Source organism: Acomys minous (genome assembly GCF_964271855.1).
Source record: "Acomys minous genome assembly, chromosome: 10".
Taxonomy (NCBI): domain Eukaryota; kingdom Metazoa; phylum Chordata; class Mammalia; order Rodentia; family Muridae; genus Acomys; species Acomys minous.
The window spans coordinates 61799807-61820357 of NC_140491.1; the positions used below are offsets into that span (position 1 = coordinate 61799807).

Below are 20551 nucleotides of genomic sequence, written 5' to 3' on the forward strand. Positions count from 1 at the left end.
CGGTGCGCCTGCGGAGGGCCCTGGAGCGTGGTGGGCGGGGTCTGGAGCGTGAGGGCGCGCAGCAGGCGGGGCGGGGCGGGGCGCGGCAGGCGGCGCGGCCCCTTTAAGGCTTGGCCTACGTGGCAGCCGCTAGAGCCGCCGCGGCGCAGCGAGGCCGGCCGCCGGGCACTTCCTGTGGAGGCCGCAGCGGGCGCGAGCGCCGAGGACCAACCAGCTGAGCCAGCCGCCGCCGCCGTCGCCGCCGCCGCCATGGGCCAGAACGACCTGATGGGCACGGCCGAGGACTTCGCCGACCAGGTGCGGCCCGCCCCGCAGCCCGCTGGCCCTCGCGGCCCCACGGACGCCCGCCCTCGCCGTCCTGCTTAGCTCTACGAAGAGATCCGCGGGAGGCTGGGCTGGGGGCGGCCAGGGAGGCTCCCCAAGGGTCCCCGCGGTGCTGCGCTCTGCCCTCTGAACCGCGGCGGCCTCTTGGGAGAACCTCTGGGGAAGGGGGGTTACTCTGTGTGCGCCCCGCTGCGTGGCCCCTCCGCCCTCTGTCCCGGACCGTCCTGCCCCCTCCCTCCTCGCGTGGACTCTGCTCTGGTTGCCGGGTCTGGGTCCCACGCTGCCTGTCCCCCGGCCCCCCCTTCCCTAGGGTACAGGTGGCATGCGGACCGCAGGGAAGGCCTGGGACGAGCCTGGGCCCGAGCGACAAGCCGGCCAGGGTTAGAGCCCGAAAGAGGCGCAGGTGGCACCCACTTGTAAAAATTAAGTTGGCCAGGAGGCGGGTGGGATTTGTGTAGGTGTGAGCCTTTGACTTCTGAAATTGCCCCGTTAGGTCTGCGAAGTAATTACAGAGCCTGAACTAGCCCCGTAGGCGAAGTGGGTGCGGGCCCACCCTCCAGCTTGCTCTGGTTCACTTAGTAGTGTGTTCGTGGCTGTCGGTGATACGGTGATACGACGAGGCGTTTTTGTGGCCTAGAGCACTAGAAAGAAGGCTTGGGTGTGTGTGAGCATCTTCAGATGAGCTGTGGGTCGAATGAACTTCTCTGCCCCTCCTCCTCCTCTTCTTTCATCTCCCATATTCTCACACGCTTCTGTTGAACTACTTTTCCTGTGAGCTGATGTTTGTGAAGTCATCTTCACCCCCTTTGGAAAAGTTTTGCCAAAGTCGTGGCTTTGCATTAAACACACAACTTTGAAAGTTTGTATTTATCACAAAGGGACAGAAAGTTCTCCGGGACCAAGGTCTTCCTCGTGTGCTGGGTTTCATTGACATTATTCTCATTGGCCCAGTTTTGTCTCCCTGAGTAGCCAGATGTCTAAGAAGATGGCTCCTTACACAGCCAAGGGAAGTCCGTGAGCTGCTCACCTCACGATCTTAAGCTGGGAAACGCTCCATTTTGCAAGTGGATTTCACAACCCGACCCAGATAAAATATCTCCAAGAAGCTGCCAACTATGGACTGATAGATTTCAGGCAGAGGAATAGTTCAGTTTGTATGAAGTTCTCCACGTGTCTTGTTTTGATTTAAGTGAAAAGAAGGCAAATCTTAGGACCAGACAGGCTTTTGTGGGGAACACAGTGCCCACCTTCACCAAGTGACTGGTTTGGGCTCCTGGACTTGCCAGTGGCCACCACCCAGGAAGAGACCCTGGGTCTCCTACTGCAGGGCTGGTGACCAGGGCAGCTTGCATCTCAGGTCTAGAGTTAACATTTCAGCTACACATCAGTGGGGAGACCCCAGTGCTGCTGACAGCCTGTTGCTTAAAACCAGAGTTCTCAGTGAAAGTCCCTGCTGGCGATGATTAGCCTCAGACTCCACCTGGAAGATAGCAACGGCGACCACAGGAGCTTCTGTGTCTCAGAACAGACAACAGGGAGCCTTCCAGTGGTCTCATTGTGACCAGTCACGGGAGCTCTTGTGTTGAATATTCAGCTGCAGCATTGAAAACACATTTGCCAATGAGGAAGGTGCTGATAGTCCGGCTTTCTAAATGACAGGATCTACTGTGTTAGAAAATGGAGAAACCTCTATGGTGTTGTCAGATAGTGTCACACATCCATGACTTTAGAAAACAAAAGTAGAATTGACATTGGAAAAAAAAAAGATTTGCCCAGAAATTGCCAGTTGAGATCTGGAAAAGGTGTTTCTGACAATGATGACAACACTGAGCCATTAACTGGGCGTCCTTACCTGTGAGGCTGGCCACCAGTGCTCCATCTTCCCAGGCCCACAGTGAAGTTGGTCATGATGTGCATCGTGCCTGACTTGTTACCCAGAGGTCAGCGTCCCCCTATGTTGGTAGAACTACAATCTTTCCTTTTAGTGTGGTGGAGGCTGGGGCCCTGCTGGCAGGCTCCTGGGCGCTACATTTCTGACCTGGCATTAAGCTCCTTGCCCGTTGGCAGCTGGAGATGGTGTCTTCTTGCTCCCAGGAAAACCAGGCCCTGAAGAAAGTGGTGAGATGCAGGAGGTAGGCTTTCAGAAGCCATCAGAAACCAGGTGGGAACGAGCCAGGAACTCAAAATCATGCCTGTGTCCTGTGGCTGCTACTTGATTCAAGTTAAACAGATTGTACAGTAGCTTCCAAGTGAATTCACACCAGGAACCAGGAACATTAGTGCTTAATGGAGTCTACCTGATGGCTGTTACCAGGGTGACAGGAAGGCCACAGGAGGCCTTGCTTTTCCCAGTGTGGACTTTGGTGTGTTGACCTGACCTTAAGAGTGGCAGAACTACGGCAGTGATGGCGCAAGCCTTTAGTCCCAGCACTTGGGAGGCAGGCAGATCTCTGTGAGTTCGAGGCCAGCCTGGTCTACAGAGCAAGTTCCAGGACAGCCAAGGCTACACAGAGAAACCCTGTCTGCAGGAAACAAGAAGACAAACAACAAAATCATGGGAGAACTAGACCAAGGCGCTGGTGTGGGCCTTTATTGAAGTAGTGCCAGAGTGGGCCTGAGAGAGCCTGGTGCCGGGGGTGGGTGTGGGTCCCTGAGCCTTTCCTTTTCCAGTGCTTTGTCATCTTGTACCTTTACCTTAAGGCATGGGAAGCTGACTCACTTTTCTGCTTGCTGCTTGACTGAAGTTTGAACAGCGCCCCCTTCTGGAGAAATGAAGTAGAGATACTGGAGACCAGTTAGCCCCTTGAAGATGAGGCCCAGTCCTCACAGGCTGTGGCCTCTTTTCACTGCTCTAGTTTTAGAAGAGGAGGGTGGTCTTGGAGCTCCTACATCCATGATGCACTGAGGATCTACACGGTGCTTGGAGGATACTTGCTGGGGGCCCTAGAGTCCAGGGGAGCCACCAAACTTGAGCTGACCCTGCCTGCCTGTTGCCAGTCTCAGTTCCTGAGCTTGCGGATCTTTGAAGAGGGTATACCAAGGCAGAAAATCTAACCTGCCATTTCCTTAAAGTTCTCCCAAAGTGAGGGCAGCAGCTGCCTTGGATCCAGTTTTGTCCTGAACACAAAAGAGGAGGTTGGTGTTTCTGCTCTGCGTGTTGCTGTGTGTGTTTCCTGGGCTTTATCAAAGGACAGATGGGATTATGTCCTAAATCTCCTCAGTCCTTTCAGATGATAACCCTCTGAGACAGACTTAAGCCTTCCTCATTTTTTTTTTGTATGTGTATTGAGCCTTTTGCCCACATGTATGTCTGTGTACCACTTGTGGGCCTGATGCCCAAAGATGCCAGAAAAGGGCATCAGATCCTCAGGAGCTGGAGTTACCCAGTTGTGAGCCATCATTTGGGTGCTGCGCGCCAAACTTGGGGCCTCTGAGCGCTTTCCTGCTGAGCCATTTCTCCAGCCGCTCTTCTCCCATTTCTTATGCTACTGGGATGCTTCATGCCTGTGAGCATATCGTGCTTGTTTGCGACGCTCATGAGATGCCTGTTTGTCAAGGTGGCTTGGCTTCACTCCCTTCCCCCGTTCACAAGCTTTTCTCATCAGCAGCCATCCTGGCTTTTGCAGGCTCCACAGTGAGAACCATGGTTATGGGGTATTCATGGCCATCGTGAACTAGGACGAGTACCGTGGCCTGTAAGCACAGGGCCGTGGCTGTGGCAGCACTTGGCCGCAGAAGCTGTGAGTGACGTATACATGAAGGATCTGGCTTTGCTGTTAAACTTGGCTTTTCTCCTGTGCATCAAAGGAGGGCTGTTGACTGGTGCCCTGTGTCCACGTGACAGGTAGTTGTCCTTTGAAAGCAAAGCCCCGCAGGTATGCTTAGCTCAGCACATTTTGCCCTCAGTTCTGTACTTTTTTCTCCCAGAAGGAAGTCACCGCACCAGTCTCCTAGCCATGCTGGTGTGGCTCTCCTTCCCTCCGTTACTGTCTCTTTAATCCTCTGGACCCAGACACTCCAATTAAGAGTAGCAGACTTGTCAGGACTTTAACTACATCTAGTGGATTGTGCTGGATTGGGTGCATAGCAATTGGGTGTCTGTGATGAGATTCTTTGAGGGAGGAGCAGACTGCAGCAAGGCTGGGCTGCTTCACTGGTGGGTGCAGCCCCATTGTAATTGTGTGGGGCACAGTTCTCATTTGGAAGCAAGTCAGAACACCTCCGGTGTCTGTGGCTGCCCGAGTGTGCACACCCTGCTGTGGTCTGCACAGCTTCCTTTAGATGCTTGACAGTGTGAGGGTCAGTTCTCAGCATAGTGCTGAGATCCACGGTGGTGCTCTTTACCTTGTTCATAGAACTCTGGTGATTGCCTCACTGCTAGTTATTTTTTAGAACATTAGGGCCATGAAGCGGAAACTGAGAGGGTGAGTAGTGTCACTTTGTCTTCTCACCTGACAGGGTGTAGTATGTGTGTTCTCTTCCAGGGCCTAAAACTCAAGCACATTTGCACCTCTTTTCCTTTTGTAGTTACTGTAAGATTGAGTCTCTGTGTTGCCAAACATGATCTTGAAGTACTAGGCTCAGGTGACCCTCCTGCCTCAGCCTCCCTAGAAGCTGGTGTCAGAGGTATTGTCACCATGCCTGGAGTACATTGGTGGCCAGGGTTAGACAAGGTTGGACAGGATGAAAGCATGTGGCCTGAGTGCCCAGAGCTGCTGGCTAGTCTCTGATGATGCCAGTGTGGCTTCTGCCATCTCTTTAGTGAGGCTTAGTAAACACCTGCAGATACACACAGGGGCACAGGCTGTGTGTCTGAAGGATGTGGGCATCAGTGCTGTGACTTCCTGTTCCCTGCTGTAGTGGAGCCTGTCTGCACTGCTGACCAAGCCAAGCCTGGGCAGCCCTTCATGGGCAGAAGGCTGATCCGACCCCCCAGCTGCTCTGCACCTGAGATGGCAGCTTTAGCAGTGTCTTGGGCTCTGAAGCAGCTTTTTAAAGTGCTGAGAATTCGGGAATACTCCTTATTTACATCCTCATCTGTTTCAGCAGCAGGTTTAGTCAGCCCGGGGAGGGCCTGCACGTCCTTCCGCTGGCCTGGTGGGGTCAGACTCTGCCCTTTAGACTCTTCTTGACACGTCACTCCATGGGTGGCTCCTTGATCTTTCCCCCCCGGGCCTTGGTGATATCCTTGGATTTCTTTCACCTTGACGCTCAGCTCTGAAGAGTATGGAGTCCACCTGCATGGGCGGGATTTGCACGTAGCTTCAAGAGTATGTGCCGGCCTCCTAATTAAGCTGTCAAGTGCTGTCTGCACAGGCACAGAGGGGAGCCATGAGCGTGCATTTCAGAGCTGCCCTTTGCGTGATTTGCACACTTGAGTTTCACTGCAGTCATTGTCAGTCTCATATTTGGCAGTTTTTACCTTGTTTTGGGTCATACAGGCTGTGAGGACATCCCAGTGTGTTCTTTCTAGCCCATAACACAGCTGTTCATCTGTACTATGGTTGCCTCATAGGGCATTAAGCTTTCTGGAGGAATTTTGTTGGGGTGGGAAAGGGTGGAAAAAATAGAGGCATTATTTTGGTGCCACAGTTAGAAATGCTGTTTGAGGCATCTTGTGGGTGGGGGTCAAGGGTGCTTTGCTGGTCTGTATCCTTCACTGCTGGGGCTAGCCCTGCATGTGAGGGGGCTGAGGTATGGGAATCCCTGGGCTGGAAGATATCTGAGAGCCTTTCAGATGGCTTCTGTGTCTCCTACTTGTTAATGTGCCTCACTGGGCATAGAAACTTGTGTCTTGCGGCATTTCTCCCTTGATGGCTGTGGAGGTGGAGCAAAAGTAGTAGATAGTATTAGATGTCACCTTACGGTTTTGTGCCAGGTGCATGTGACACTGTCTTTGCCTCTGGGACTGAGTGTTGGATCATCATGTGTTTCCAGACTTAAGAGGGGAACACCTGGGCTGGGCAGTGGTGGCATACACCTGTAATCCCGGCATTCAGGAGGCAGAGGCAGGTGGGTCTCTTGGGTTTAAGGCCATCCTGGTCTACGGAGTAAGTTCCAGGACAGCCAGGACTACACAGAGAAACCCTCAAAACCCCTTGACCCCCAAAAAAGGGAACACCTAAAGCAGGTACTGAGTCCTACATCTGCCCTGGGAAGACACAGGAGGCCTGGGAAGGACTCCTGACCTGTTGTCCTCGTGGTGAGGTTGCAGCTAGCTCATCAGAGTTTTCTGTGGCCCTACAGTTCCTGCGAGTCACCAAGCAGTACCTGCCTCATGTGGCCCGCCTCTGCTTGATTAGCACCTTCCTCGAGGATGGCATCCGCATGTGGTTCCAGTGGAGCGAGCAGCGGGACTATATTGACACCACCTGGAGCTGTGGCTATCTGCTGGCCTCATCCTTCGTGTTCCTCAACCTGCTGGGACAGCTGAGTAAGTGGCTCTGAAGCCTCGCTGGTGTACTTCTGGGGCATCCTCTTCCCTAATGGTACTCCCAAACGTGTGGTTGTTGGCCATTGAGAAGCTGTGTGTGAACTTGAGGCCTAGGTGTCCCTTCCTGTGCTGAAGGCTGATGTGACAAACACTTAGGAGCTTGTCCGCTGAGATTATAGCCCTGGGCTTTGAAGCATGCCAGCCATGGTTTGGTTCTCTGAGCTTTCGGATGGATGTTGCATACCCAGTCCCCTTGCACTCATTACTTTAAACTTGTTAGAGAGATTGGACACAAGCCTGGTGTGAATCACCCCTTTAATGCCAGTATTAGGAGGCAGAGACTGGTAGAGGCTATCTCTGAGTTCAAGGCTTGGTGTATCTAATAAAACAAATTTCAGGGCAGCTGGGTCTATATAGTGAGACCCTGCCTATAAACAAATAAAAAAGAAGTTGAACACAGTCCCTGTTTGTAAATGCAGGAGGAGATGCTAGGCCCTGGGCAGTTAAGGAAGTCAAAGATGCTGTCTGGAAAGGACAAATGGTTTCAGCCAGCAGAGAACTAGGGCATTTGGACTCATATCAATCTTGTGACAACCCATCTTCTGGTGGCAGCTTTCTTGCCTTTGCATGTTAGGAGGTGAATAAGAACTTGTGCTTCTCAGCATTGTTGGATGTGCTCCGTCATAGAACATTGAGTCCTGCGCTGATAGCCCATGGCCCAGACCTGTGGCTCTCCACAGCAAAGTGTGGTCTGGACTAGTGTTCTTGAGAAGCTGGGCAGGCTGCACGGCACAGGCCTTGCCTGCCAGTCAGGCCCTGGGAAGGAGCTTTGCTTGGTTGGGGTGCAGCAGCTCAGCAGCACGGGAGCAGAGGTGTCTTGTTGCCCGGGACACAGCGTAGACCTTAATTCTGTCCTCTTTCTAGCTGGCTGTGTTTTGGTGCTGAGCAGGAACTTCGTGCAGTATGCCTGCTTTGGGCTGTTTGGAATCATCGCACTGCAGGTACACAGTCACCTAGCGGTTCTCACTTTGGGCACTTGGGGTGTGGGGTAGGTCTCACTGCTTTACTTTGGTGGAGCTATACTTGGCCCAGCATCACTTCCCCTTCAGCCCTCCTGTGGATCTGGCTGTCCAGAGCTGCTTTTTGTTCTGGAGAAATGGCTAGGCTTCTTTTTTAGCTAGGATTTAGGAGCAGATAGCCCACGTGGGTGCTAGCCTTAGGTACTGAGCCATCATTCCTTTTTTCCTGAATTTCTTGAGGATGGCATGCTTGAGCAGGCTGGCGCCACCCATATGGTGGTCTTGTAGTCGATTTGTGCTTCAAGACACCACAGCGTAACTCTGATAGTCAAACAGACCCAGAGCCTGTACTGTTAGATATACTGAGCCAGGAGGCTGGAGAGATGGCTCGGAGGTTAAGAGCACTGACTGTTCTTCCAGAGTCCTGAGTTCAATTCCCAGCAACCACATGTGGCTCACAACCATCTGTGATCTGATCTGGTGCCCTCTTCTGGCCTACAGGCGTACATGCATGCAGGGCACTGTATATATAAAATAAGTAAATAATTGTTTGGGGCTGGAGAGATGGCTCAGAGGTTAAGAGCACTGGCTGCTCTTCCAAAGGTCCTGAGTTCAATTCCTAGCAACCACATGGTGACTCATAACCATCTGTGAGATCTGGTGCCCTCTTCTGGTGTACATGCAGGCAAAACACTGTGTATATATGATAAATAAATCTTTAGAAAAAAAATGTTTAAAAAAGAAAGAAAGACTGAGCCAAGTGGTTCCACTGATCTTCCCTCAGCCTCTCAAGTAGTTTGTGTATCTTATGTTCTTACCCTGTGGGACAGTCTGCTTCATGCTGTTATGAAATCTTTACATACTGGTGTGAAATGCTGATTGAATTTTTTTCTCTGTTCCTTTAGACAATCGCCTACAGCATTTTATGGGACTTGAAGTTTCTGATGAGGTAGGTGCATTTTGAGTGGTAAGAATACAGTCCTAGGCCCTCTCCCCCGAGCACGTGTTGGCTAGTGCCTGCTACCTTCTGTAGTCCCCACTGTGCCTCTAAGAAGCAGGGTTTCAGTGGGCGCAGTAGGGTTTCGCCCACAACTAGAATCCTGGCTTGATGGTGAGGGGCTCTGTCTTGTAGCCCCACATTGCATGAGTGGGTCTGCGTGGAAGTGGATAGAAACCACTGCATCCAGGCTTCATGTGCTTTGAGGCTGGTCCTTTGTACCCAGCCTGGCCTGGTCCCATTGAGTGTTGGTTTGTTTTGGAGAAAGGGAAGAGAAGGGTGGGCCTTGGTGTGTCCATGCCAGGCGCTCTTGCTCTGGCCCGGTGGGCAGATGCCTGGTGAGTGTAGCTGACGTTTCTGTTCCTCAGGAACCTGGCTTTAGGAGGAGGTTTGCTGCTGCTCTTGGCAGAGTCCCGCTCGGAAGGGAAGAGCATGTTCGCTGGTGTTCCCACCATGCGCGAGAGCTCCCCCAAGCAGTACATGCAGCTTGGAGGAAGGGTCCTGCTGGTCTTGATGTTCATGACTCTCCTTCACTTTGATGCCAGCTTCTTTTCTGTGAGTACCCGAGCCCCGTGCTGCCTATTGGCCCAGCTGTTCCTGAGCACAGCCTGAGGAGACAAGCTGTCCAGCTCAGCTAGGGAGAGTGGCCAATGGCCTCTCTGCAGATTCCTGTCTTCTTTAGCGTTCAGTTCACACTGCTGGCCAAGACAGCCTAGTTTTTATATGCCACATGTTAGAAGCAGAGCTGCAGGAGGGCATTGTTGGAGAGCCATCGTGGGGGGCGGGGTGGGTGTAGATGAACTGAGCGCTCAGGGGTGGGATAGAGACTTACCAGGGTAGTACTTTGGCTGTTAACTCTTCTTTCCCAAAACTTTTACACTGAAATATGGTGCTTGGGGGCTGAGAGATGGCTCATTGGTTGACAGTGATTCTGCAATCACGAGGACCAGAATTCAAGTTTTAGCATGAGAGTAACTGATCTGTAATACAGCAGCTGTCTGTAATCTGCCCTTTGAGGGGAACAGAGGCAGGAGGATTATTCAGAGTGCTGCTTCCACCCTAGCTGAGGTGAGCTCTAGGTTCAGAGAGACCTTTCTTCAAAAAGGAGTATCTGGAGAGTGACACTGGCCGCCTACCTCCACATAAGCACAAATACAAAGAAATCTTTTTTTTTTTTTTTAAAGTTTATTATTTTTTAAATGTTGGTTGGCCAGATGTGGCACAGACCTGAAATCTTAGTGCCTGGGAGGCAGAGGTAGGAGGATTATAAATTCAAGGGCGGTCTGGGTTACATAGAAAGACCCTGAAAAGCCATCTTTCATTTGCTACCACATGGCCAGAGAACTTCACGGTTTTCCACATTTTATTTTTATTTTTATTTTTGCTGTGAATTCAGTCTTTGCACCCTTGTCTTATGTTAGCAGTCAGAATCCAAATTAGCAGCCTGAATGCTTTGCTGCTGATAGGTTTCTTCTGCCGTGTACAAGTCCTGCAGGGTCCTAGGGCATGGGCTCATTGCAGCTTTCTTCTTTTCTTTGTTCTTTTGTTTTCAAGTCACAGTTTTCTCTGTATAACCCTAGCTGTACTGGAATTCAGTCTGTAGACCAGGCTGGCCTCGAAACTCAGAGAGTACGGGATTAAAGGTCTGTGTACCACAAACCCTGGTCTTCACTGCAGTTTTCTAACACGGATGGCCTTTGTCCAGCTTTACAAATAAAGTGCCAGTCTTTCCTTTGTCGTATCTTCTCAGCTCTTCTCAGAGAGGCCTTCACGGCTCCATCCATGACAGTCTGCTTCTCTAAAGGCTTCCAAGTCTGACGTCACCCCAGTTCAGGGGCAGGTGCTTCTTTAGCAGTAGTCTCACCTCCTGGCACCAGTTTGTTTTCTGTTGCTCTAACTGAGTACCACAGAAGTGACCATTTATAGAGAATGATGTCTTATTCAGCTATGGCTCTGGAGACAGGGAAGCCTAAGGTCAATAGGTCATATCTGGTGAGGGTCTTGTGGTAGAGTACCAAGAAAACACAGGGATTCACGTGGGAAGATGGAGGAGCAAGCCTCCTTTGGTGGCCCAATCACTCACCAAATTCCTACCAGGCAAACACCACCGCTAGGATTTGGGAGAGACATGTAAAGCCATAGCACCTTTAACATAGAACTCTTGCAAGTTCAGTACTCACTATTGGAAACTCTTACCAAGTCCTGGTGAGAGTTATGTGAGCCTGGCTCAGATGCAGGTGTGCAGTGCTTTCTTCTGACCTTCAGTCTGAATGCCTTTTCTTTGTATCTCTGCAGATCATCCAGAACATTGTGGGCACAGCTCTGATGATCTTAGTAGCCATTGGTTTTAAGACCAAGCTGGCAGCTCTGACACTCGTCGTCTGGCTGTTTGCCATCAACGTGTATTTCAACGCCTTCTGGACAATCCCGGTCTATAAGCCCATGCATGACTTCCTGAAATACGACTTCTTCCAAACCATGTCAGTGATTGGAGGCCTGCTCCTGGTGGTCGCTCTTGGCCCAGGGGGTGTCTCCATGGATGAGAAGAAGAAAGAGTGGTAACAGACAGATCCCTCCCCTCCCTGGCTGAGGCACAAGGCCCTGGACTGCTTCAGGGCAGAGTCAACAAACTGCCAGCGTTTATGTGTCCTCCTCCCTTCCCCTCCCTTGGTAAAGGCACAGATGTTTTGAGAACTTTATTTGCAGACACCTGAAAATTGAAGGTAAAATCTTCTTTGGAAACAGTCTGGAGTCTGACTGTCCAGAGCTAGCCAGCTGGACGGTCTTTCCTTAACCAAGGCTGGGAGTAGACAGTGTAGTGGGCTATGGCCTCAGTCCTGTCTTTGAGCTCCTTTTTGGGGGTGAGGGACTTCAAGTTGTATTGAGCTGTACTTTATCATTCAAAGCAGTTGCCCTTTTTTAGTTTTAAGTTTACATCCTTAGTTCAAACTACTAAATGACTTAGGATGGTCCAGCCAAACACCAGACAGTTAAACCTCCAGCAGTTCAAAATCCCACCAGTGGCCCCAGCATTGCTTCTGCCCTGTATTTTATAGCACCAGTGAAAATGTTAGAAAACAGTACAGTATTGGAGAGGCGGGTGCTAATGCTGGCTCAAGTCCTGAATAGCAGTGGGCTGGATGCTGTTTACTGGGTGAAAGGTACCTTGGGAGTTCTCATGGCTCCAGGCAGGGATGGGATGGAGTCAGGGCCAGGAAGTTCTTAGAAAGCTGCTGGTTTGGGTACTGCTATCCCAGAAGCTCAGTGGTGGGAAGGGCAGGAGAGCTCACAGAATGGCCCTCAGCCACCATAGAACCAACCTAGGAAGCAGTTATGCTGTGGGGCCCATTAGTGAGGAGCCCCAGTACTGGAGACACCCAGGCTCAACCCAGTTACCTCACACTTGACCTTCTCAGAGCAAGGTCTAGACCCCACAGGCCATGCTCCAACCCCCCATGCCCCAGCTTAACTCCTTGCTCCAGGCTGAGTTTACCCCATCGACAGCCCCGATGCCACCATTTCCCTGAGACTGTTGCTTGCTCAGATTTTTGTCAACTTGCTCTGCTGGGTGCAGTCAAGATCCTTTCTACAGTCTGTGATGCCTTACCAATTCGATCTCAGTCCTGTATGTAAAGTTTTCTAACATTGCCTTACACCGTGTTTCTCTTTTTGGGGGTGGGGTGTCTAGTGTGTGGTCCTGCTCATTTGCATGGTAGTGCCATGAGGGTAGTTGGGCTCCTCCTGGACCTCTCTCAGGCTCAGAACCCCTGGAGGGAAGCTGGCGGCTTACCTCACCCTTGGCTAGAGTCCTGGAGGCTCCTTTCTGGCACTGGCTGGGTAGGCAGGACTGTGTCTTGAGTCACCTCGGGTCAGTCCTGTCTCTTTCCCTTGCCTCGCCGGCCCTGGCTCTGCAGTCTGAACCCACCTTCTCAACACCTGGCCCGAGTTCTCCTGCAGCCTTACAGCCTGCCTACTCCCCCACGTGAGTTCCAGCAGTGGCCTCGGCCATGACACTTGTTACCACTCAGCCGCTTGACAAGCAGTGCTGCTTCAGTGCACACCGTCTGCTCCGTTACTTGCAGTGGCAGCCCCATGACATTCCAGTTAGGAGTGGGGCAGGCCCTCGGAGGCAAGTGCATGCCCTGCAGCAGCAGCAGCCCTCACCCCAGGGGTGCCCTGGCCCATCCACCAGCTCTGTGGGCTATGCTTGGGATGGGAGATAAAATGATCTACACATTGGTTTGGCAGAGGTTTCTGAAAATGCTTTAGCTTTATGTGGGAATAGGTAAAAACCTCATTTTTATGCTGTATTTTATATCTTAGTTGTGTTTGGAAATGTTTTGATCTTTGGAAACATCAAAATAAATAATGGCATTTGTGGTATATAGTGTGATCCTATGTGGTGACCAGCCAGGGTGGGGACCTGGCCAGGCTCGGATGCTATAGTGAGCTACAGCAAGGGTCACTGAAGACTAAAAAAAAAAAAGACGTGCATGGAGAAGAATCTTCACGTCTCTGCTGCTGTCATCTTCAGAACAGAACCTCCAGGCTCACTCTGGGCAACAGCCAATGTCAGGACATCAGTGGCCAGTCCCAAGGACACCCAGAGGCTTCTTTGCAGGCTTCATTCCCCCAGCTGCTTAAAGGAACTGAAGTTCTTGCGCTTGTGGTGATGATGGCTCTTGAACTTCTTCTTGGTTAATGAGGTGAGCTGCTTCTGTGAAAGCAGAAAATGCTGAGCCCTCTGCAGGTTCATAATGTGTGCCTAAGGCTGAAGAGCAGTCTGCTTTCTTGCCAGTTTCCCCTTCTTTGCTGGGTCAATGTGGGGCCTGGGAGAGGGCAGCACAGCTCACTACAGCCTTGGCCCACCCTGCCCCTCTCTGACAATCCTCACTCCTGACTCATAGAGAGGGAGTGGGGCCCAGCAGATAAGCTCCTGAATCCTGTGTTGTAGCGTGGGGCTACCCAGCTCAGAGATGACCTACGCCTGGAGATCTTCTGACTTGGCCTTGGTTTCCATATTTATAGGATGTTACCTGACAGTGCACTTGCAGAATTTGCTAAAGCCGTGGGGAGCACTAGCTATCCAGCCTCGGCTTGGGCCGTGTAGCCCTCCTGGCCCGCTCAGCACTGCAGCACACCACTCACCTTTCTGAGTTTACGGCTCCTCTTGTGGTCCACTTTTTCCTCTCCTCTCTCTTCAGTGTCCTGCTCTCTTGAATGCTTTGGTTTCTCATCGTCTTGGTCTGTCAGAAAGCCTTCAGGAGTGTCACTGTTCTCAGGCTTGCCCAAATCTCTCTTTGTGAACAGCTCAGCTGGAAGGAACAAACACTGGCTGAGCTACACCACAGGGAAAAGTGGCTAACAGAGCAAGGATCACAAGATACCTAACAGGAGGGTAGGGAAAGGGCTGTGCCTGCTTACGTGGGTATAGGTCTGTCATGCTGTCATCACTCAAGGCTCCTCCCTCGTCACTGGAAGCTGGCTCCCAGAAGGCTGTTCTCTGGCCTGGCAGCTCATCTCTGTCCGTCTGGTCCTCCTTCTTCCTCCTCTTGTGCAGTAGGCAGGCAGGGACATACTCCACACCTTGTTTCTGACACTCTTCATCTAGGAGACTAGCAAGCTCATCACACTGGCGCCCTCTTGAGGCAGCGCTAAGCTATGGTTCTACTCCTGGACAGGGCTGGGCTGGACCCAGAGGCTGTGGAGGTCAGGGGAAGCTGACTGGCCTCGCCTCTCCTGAGCTTAGAGCTGGAATGAGGCTTCAGAGAAGGTCCTTAGCTAGGGTCACCACTGAGGTACTGTGGGGTCTGAGCTTCTTGGGCTTCCACTTGGCCTAGCACCATCTTCTGGTTGGGGATCCCAGTTTTAACCTCCACTGCTCACGAGGTGACAGTCTGACTGGGACCCGGCATCTGATGGAACTAACTGCTCTGCCCTCTCCAGGACCTTTTCGCTATTTCATCTCTGCCATCTGCTCCTAGGACCACTGAGCGTACCAACATGAAGTCGCCCAGTGCTCTCAGCAGGCCACACGATGGCGCCCATCCCACCACCCTGAAGTGGCCTCACTGCATTTTGGCCCCAACTCAGTGCACTTTGGTACATCTATATAATCCTCATGGGGATTCCTGCTCAACAGCTCCCTGTCACAATCCAGCAGATGGCAAAGCCAACAAAGGCGCATCCAAGCCTTAGCTGCCACTTGTCAGTGCAGCCCAGATGCCAATTCCAGGAGTAAGATGTGTGGGAGGATCACGCTGTGCTGGGCCAGGATACAGCCCACACATTCCTTACCTTCCCAGCCTCTGAAGCCTCTGTCCTCCCTGCCAAGGCTAGGCTCTGCCTGGTTCCTCCAGGTTACCTAATCTCACAGTCACTTTCTTACCCTCATTTTCCTGTGGTGGCCTGGATGGGAGACTGCCCTTCCCCCCCATCCTCATATTCAAGTGGGCCTTCTCCCTCCCTCCCTCTCTTGTTTTTTGAGACAGGATTTCTCTGTGTAGCCCTGGCTGTCCTGGACTCAATTTGTAGACCAGGCCGACCTTGAACTCACATAGATCTGCCTGCCTCTGCCTTCCAAGTGCTGGAATTAAAGGCGTGCATAGGCACGCCTGGCTCTGCCCTCATCTCTTAACTCTCCTGGCCTGGCACCATTCATCCTCCCTAGCTCATCTGGAAGTTAAAATAACCACAGGTGTCTTCATTCTCAACCACTTGGGATGCCTTCCGACCCTTAGCTGCAACCGACAAATACCTTCCCCGCTCAAATCACTAACCCCTAAACTGCAAGTCCCCTCATCCTCTGCAGCCTACAGGACTGTTTGCACTAACCCTGGTCCTGATAACAATTCCCAAGGCCGTCCTGCAGTATCGGCTGACGTGGACCTGTCCTATAACTACAGCAGTTTGGCCTCAGCCTGGGAACCACTCTGCAATTGTCCCTGCTATGCACTAGCCTGGTATGGAGATACCACTCTCTCCCACCTACTCCTGCCTTTGTAGTGGTAAGGTCAGGAGCCACTGGCCTCCTCACTGTGCAAGACCAAGCAAGTACATCGACAAAGGATTAGGGTGGCTAAGGCACCCTTCTGGCTTTTGGAGGCAGGGGGCATCCATCCTAAGGCCTGAGCCTCTGGGGGTGACTTACATTGCTGAAGTGCTCTCTGATACCTCCGGCCCTGGGTGTGCGTCAGCACATGTTCCGGGAACTTGTTGATGTGCCTCAGGGTGAGTTTGCAGAACAGTTGGTGCCTATAGACAAATAGATGGGTATGGAGGAGCAATACATGCCACGGACTTAGACACGTCGGCTCCCACCATGGCTACATGCTGTAAAACAAGTCAAGATCTGTTGGGGATGCTCTGCATTTAGTCTCAATGTCTGGACTTTGAAAAGGGCGTGGTGGCCTTTAATCCCAGCACCCAGGAGGCAGAGGCAGGCTTTGAGGTCAGTTTGGTCTACGTTGTAAGTTCCAGGCCAACCATGCTACTTTGTCTCCCCACCCCAAGATTTCTCTGTGTAGCCCTGGCTGTCCTGGACTTGCTTTGTAGACCAGGCTGACCTTGAACTCACAGCCACCAGCCTGCCTCTGCCTCCTTGAGTGCTGGGATTAAAGGCGTGCACTACCATGCCCGCCTTAAAGGCTTACTTTCAATAACAGTTTCCCAAATAATTCCACTCAGTATCTGGGATTAAGGACCAGCTGGACCCATATTGTCACACAAGAAAAATAAACTGTAGTGTCACGCTGCTTCATGCTTAACGGTGGGTTCTTGGGGAGATGGCTCAGAGTTCCATGTGGGGATATATCAACCACACAACCATAGCTAGGGTCCTCAAACGGTGAAAGTGGCACTGCCAGCTTGGCCTTAGGTGACTATATTCAAAGGCCACAAGCCCTAGTCTTCTGAAGTGTCAATGGGAGGCCACTACATGCTCAGTGAAGGGGGCACAGGCGCTGTACCCAGGCGCTGGCTGGCAAGCTACGTACGGATTCTTTGTGCTGGGCACGATGTGTGGCTCGAAAGCTGTGTAATCAAAGGCAGAAGAGGTACTCGACAAACGCTGGTACTTCTTGCCGCTGGTGTAGACCTGAAGGTCCGGCAGACGGCAGGGCAGCTCATGGCCGGATAGGGAGCAGCGCACCTGTGGATGGACGGCCTGTTAGAAGGTGGTTCTTGCCAGCCCCGCCCATCCCCTGCACTGTCCTCCCGAGTTCCACTGCTCTCCAGGAACGGGGCTCCCGGGCTCCACTCCTCTCTCGTCATGATCCTCCGGGGACCCACTCCTCCCAGTCCCGTGCCTTCCGGCTTTACTCATCCCCGGCACGGTTCTCTTCCGACCTTGTTAGTGTTGGGCAGCAGCCTCAGGCTCGGGTGCTGGCGCAGGAAGGCACGCACATCAGGGGGTGGTTCGCCCATGGTCGGAGATGCCTGACGCCGCTGTCACCACGTGGGGCAGAGCGCCGTCCCGGAAGGAAGCAGATTTCTCGGTCCCGGAAGTTCTCAAAGATGGCTGCTATGACAGCTTTGGCTGTGCTGCGGCGACCGATGATGCAGTGGCCACAATGGGCCTGCGCGGGACCGGTAAGCGCGGGCCTGGGGAAGATCCTGCCCATGAAGAGGGGCCGGGAGGGTCGAGCCTGGAGTAGAGTGGGGCCGGGGAGGACCATAGCCAAGAGGATTAGCCCAGAGTAGAGTGGCGGGAGGGAGGAGCCTGCCCAAGAGGATCTAACCCGAAGCTGAGCAGGGTTAGGTTGGCCCGCGCAAGGTGCTCGCCCTTGTCAGGCATGGGGTCCCTGGGCTCAGCCCTGCGGCCTGTCTAGTTCCCGCAGGCCCGGTTCTGCGCTGCCGAAAGGAGCATCCTCGGGCTTTCTGTTCGCTCAGGTGAGAAGGGATGTGGTTGGGACACCTGTCTTCATTCGGCGCGCCGTGGTCTACTGGGTGTTACACTGGGAACATACAGGGAGAGGGCTGGGCACAGGAACATAACCTCTCCAGAGGACTGAAGTCCTCTCGAGGAATCGCCACCCCGTTCTGTCTGCTCTCGGGCTTCTGACCCCATGCCAGTGTTGTGAAACCCCCTCCAGGGATGGTCTGTAGGCCAAGCAGGCGCTGCAGTTCTACGGCTGAAGCAGCCGCCGCCAAAGCAGAGGACGACTCTTTCCTCCAGTGGCTCCTGCTTCTTATCCCTGCTACTGCTTTTGGCCTGGGAACTTGGCAGGTGAAGACTGGTCTCTCATTTGGGTGGCTCTGAGCCTTGCCCCCCACCCCCCGCCCCCCACTCATACGCATGCTGTTTCGTAGGTCCAGCGTCGCAAATGGAAGCTGAAACTGATTGCAGAGTTAGAGTCCCGAGTCATGGCTGAGCCCATCCCTCTGCCTGCAGAGTGAGTGTGGGCTGCCCACCCAGTCACTCCGTCCCACTTAAGAGCAGCAGTTGGGGCCCTTCTGTTTGGTGTCTGTAATTTCTCTGTCCTTTAGCAGGAACCTTCAAAGTTTCATGCTAGATTGGCTGCTGAGTGCCTTTATGAAGCTGCCGAAGGACACAGAACAAAAAGAAAAGATGTTATTTCTGGTGCCAGATTTCCCTTTTCAGGTCTTGAGGATCCCCCGTAGCTGTGACAGTTCCATGTAGCACTGGTGGGTGATACTGTAGGTCTCAATATGAAGGTGGTCTTTTATTTATTTTTAAGTTTTTCGAGACAGGGTTTCTCTGCATAGCAGCCCTTGCTGTCCTGGACTTGCTTTGTAGACCTGGCAGGCCTTGAATTCAGAGATCCACCTGCCTCTGCTTTCCGAGCGCTTGGATTAACACGCCTGGCTGGGTGGTAGTTTTTAAAACTTGTCCTCCTTTAATCCCAGCACTCGTGAGGCAGAGGCAGGTGGATTACTGTGAGTTCGAGGACAGCCTGGTCTACAAAGTGAGTCCAGGACAGCCAAGGCTAACACAGAGAGACCCTATCTCAAAAAAAAAAAATAAATAAATAAAAAGAAAAAAGAAAAAAAGAAATAAAACTTGTCCTCTAAACTTATTGTACTGCTCTTTGATCAAATTTCAAAGTTCTGTCCTTCAGGGTAAGGAACGAGTTTGGACTCATTATGTTAATTTATACAAAATAGCCATATAGAAACCCACACTTCCCTTGAAAAAACTGGGCCCAGGTAGCACAGTTCCATTTGGCATCAAAGGCTGCCTGTCTGAAGATCCTCACTGGGCCTTTCTTAACCTTTCTGCCTGGTGGGCTTGGTAGTGTGCGATGCTTAGCCGATCGATTCTACAAGCTTGGCTTGCCCACAGCCTTTCCCTTTTTCTTGTAGCCCAATGGAACTGAAAAACCTGGAGTACAGGCCAGTAAAGGTCAGGGGACACTTTGACCACTCCAAAGAGTTGTACATGATGCCTCGGACCATGGTGGACCCTGTCCGAGAGGCCCGTGACGCTGCCAGACTATCCTCAGCTGAGAGTGGGGCCTATGTAGTCACTCCTTTCTACTGCACTGACTCGGGGTGAGTAGGCCATGGCTGGCCTGTCAGCCTCCCCTCACCATGCTCAAGTGACCTTCAGATGCTGCAGAATCCATGAAATCCAACTAATACTGCCTGGTAACTTCCAAGATGTCTTAACACTGAGCAGCTTTCTTAGCCTTCATTGATAGGGTTTGAGCCACTGAGGCTTAGCAGTGACAACTGGGTCAACAGAACAAGTTTGTTGAAATGCACAGTAGAGCTGTAATGACCCTTCCTCACCCAAAGGGAGTTTTTCCCCAAGACAGGGTTTTTCTGTGTAGCCTTGGCTGTCCTGGGCTCACTTTCTAGACCAGGCTGGCCTTGAGCTCAGAGATCCACATGCCTCTGCCTCCCAAGTGCTGGGATTAAAGGTGTGTGCCACCCCTGGCTAAGGGACACTTTTATTATTGCTCCAGAGTCACCATCCTGGTTAACAGAGGGTTTGTCCCCAGGAAGAAAGTGAATCCAGAGACTAGGCAGAAAGGCCAGGTAAGGCTCTTCAGCCTGGGATATGAACAGTAAGCCATCCAGTCTCCAAGCAGGATCCTTGTAAAAAATCATGCCTTCCTTTGTAGGTTCCTGGAGAAGTAGACCTAGTTGGCATAGTGAGGCTAGCAGAAACCAGGAAGCCCTTTGTTCCTGAGAACAGTCCAGAAAAGAACCACTGGCATTATCGGGACCTGGAGGCTATGGCAAAGATCACAGGCGCAGACCCCATTTTCATCGATGCAGATTTCAGTATGTTGTGGTCAGCCTGCCCTAAGAGCACTGCTGGAGACTGTCAATAGGGTCCCACCTCCCCTTCTTTCCTGTGGGCTTTCGTCCTGGCATTTAGCATGGGGGAACCTGACAGGTCCCGAAGAGAAACACCCTGGGGAGGAATTTAATAGGGGTCTCACAGGAATAAATGGAAAGATCTTCCCCGGAGGCAGGTACTGAATCCCCTTGTTTCCAGAGAGTACAAGCCCCGGAGGACCTGTTGGCGGGCAGACCAGAGTGACTCTGCGGAATGAGCACATGCAGTACATCATCACCTGGTCAGTCCCGCTGCCCCTCGGTGCCCTCCCCACCCAGTGCCCCCACAGGATAGACCTGAGTTTCTTTTAATTGCAGGTATGGACTATGTGCTGCCACATCGTATTTATGGTTCCAAAAATTTGCCCGTCGGACACGTGTGTGAACCTGCTCCTCACCAAAAGATCTCCACATAAAATAAAGATTCTGATTTGTAAAAACCCTGGCCTTGGTCTTAAAACATTTTACAGG

The 20551-nt window shown here is 52.2% G+C and overlaps 3 protein-coding genes and 1 long non-coding RNA gene across 8 annotated transcripts; 3 read left to right on the forward strand and 1 right to left on the reverse strand.

The window, feature by feature from the left end:
- The first annotated feature begins 100 nt into the window (after positions 1-100).
- SURF4 (surfeit 4) lies at positions 101-13156 on the forward strand. Its single transcript, XM_084799309.1, has 6 exons — positions 101-297; positions 6571-6757; positions 7682-7758; positions 8682-8725; positions 9142-9328; positions 11069-13156. Exons 1-6 carry the CDS (start codon positions 250-252, stop codon positions 11333-11335), a joined length of 810 nt encoding a protein of 269 aa, XP_084655435.1. The 5' UTR covers positions 101-249; the 3' UTR covers positions 11336-13156.
- Positions 9335-10966, forward strand: LOC311607526. Its single transcript, XR_014782627.1, has 2 exons — positions 9335-10239; positions 10295-10966. It is a non-coding gene; the product is annotated as an uncharacterized lncRNA (long non-coding RNA).
- On the reverse strand, positions 13014-17244 carry SURF2 (surfeit 2). The gene is made up of 6 exons (XM_084799310.1): positions 17120-17244; positions 16768-16922; positions 15924-16027; positions 14198-14380; positions 13922-14088; positions 13014-13490 (listed from the first exon to the last, which is right to left on the reverse strand). Exons 1-6 carry the CDS (start codon positions 17195-17197, stop codon positions 13398-13400), a joined length of 780 nt encoding a protein of 259 aa, XP_084655436.1. The 5' UTR covers positions 17198-17244; the 3' UTR covers positions 13014-13397.
- On the forward strand, positions 17206-20520 carry SURF1 (SURF1 cytochrome c oxidase assembly factor; the record flags this gene model as incomplete). 5 transcript variants are annotated; one of them, XM_084799300.1, is made up of 9 exons in its annotated part: positions 17206-17362; positions 17602-17662; positions 17846-17999; positions 18083-18165; positions 19097-19285; positions 19702-19774; positions 19861-20023; positions 20241-20322; positions 20399-20520. In XM_084799300.1, the coding sequence occupies 9 exons, from the start codon at positions 17206-17208 to the stop codon at positions 20463-20465; spliced, it is 1029 nt and encodes a 342-aa protein (XP_084655426.1). In that variant the 3' UTR covers positions 20466-20520. The 5 variants fall into 5 exon arrangements, with proteins under 5 accessions (XP_084655426.1, XP_084655427.1, XP_084655430.1 ...); XM_084799301.1 differs by having other exon boundaries at positions 17611-17662; XM_084799302.1 differs by having other exon boundaries at positions 17219-17362; positions 17866-17999.
- Positions 20521-20551: the final 31 nt, after the last annotated feature.

Excerpts from the sequence above, each read along its gene's own strand:
- SURF2 (XM_084799310.1), bottom strand. The coding sequence starts at position 17,197 with ATGGGCGAACCACCCCCTGATGTGCGTGCCTTCCTGCGCCAGCACCCG. Across the intron at positions 16,923-17,119 it reads TGCTGCCCAACACTAACAAG|GTGCGCTGCTCCCTATCCGG; the intron begins GTCGGAAGAGAA and ends GTCCATCCACAG. Across the intron at positions 14,381-15,923 it reads TCAGAGAGCACTTCAGCAAT|ATGAAGAGTGTCAGAAACAA; the intron begins GTAAGTCACCCC and ends CTAGTCTCCTAG.
- SURF4 (XM_084799309.1), top strand. The coding sequence starts at position 250 with ATGGGCCAGAACGACCTGATGGGCACGGCCGAGGACTTCGCCGACCAG. Across the intron at positions 6,758-7,681 it reads CAACCTGCTGGGACAGCTGA|CTGGCTGTGTTTTGGTGCTG; the intron begins GTAAGTGGCTCT and ends TCCTCTTTCTAG. Across the intron at positions 8,726-9,141 it reads GACTTGAAGTTTCTGATGAG|GAACCTGGCTTTAGGAGGAG; the intron begins GTAGGTGCATTT and ends TCTGTTCCTCAG.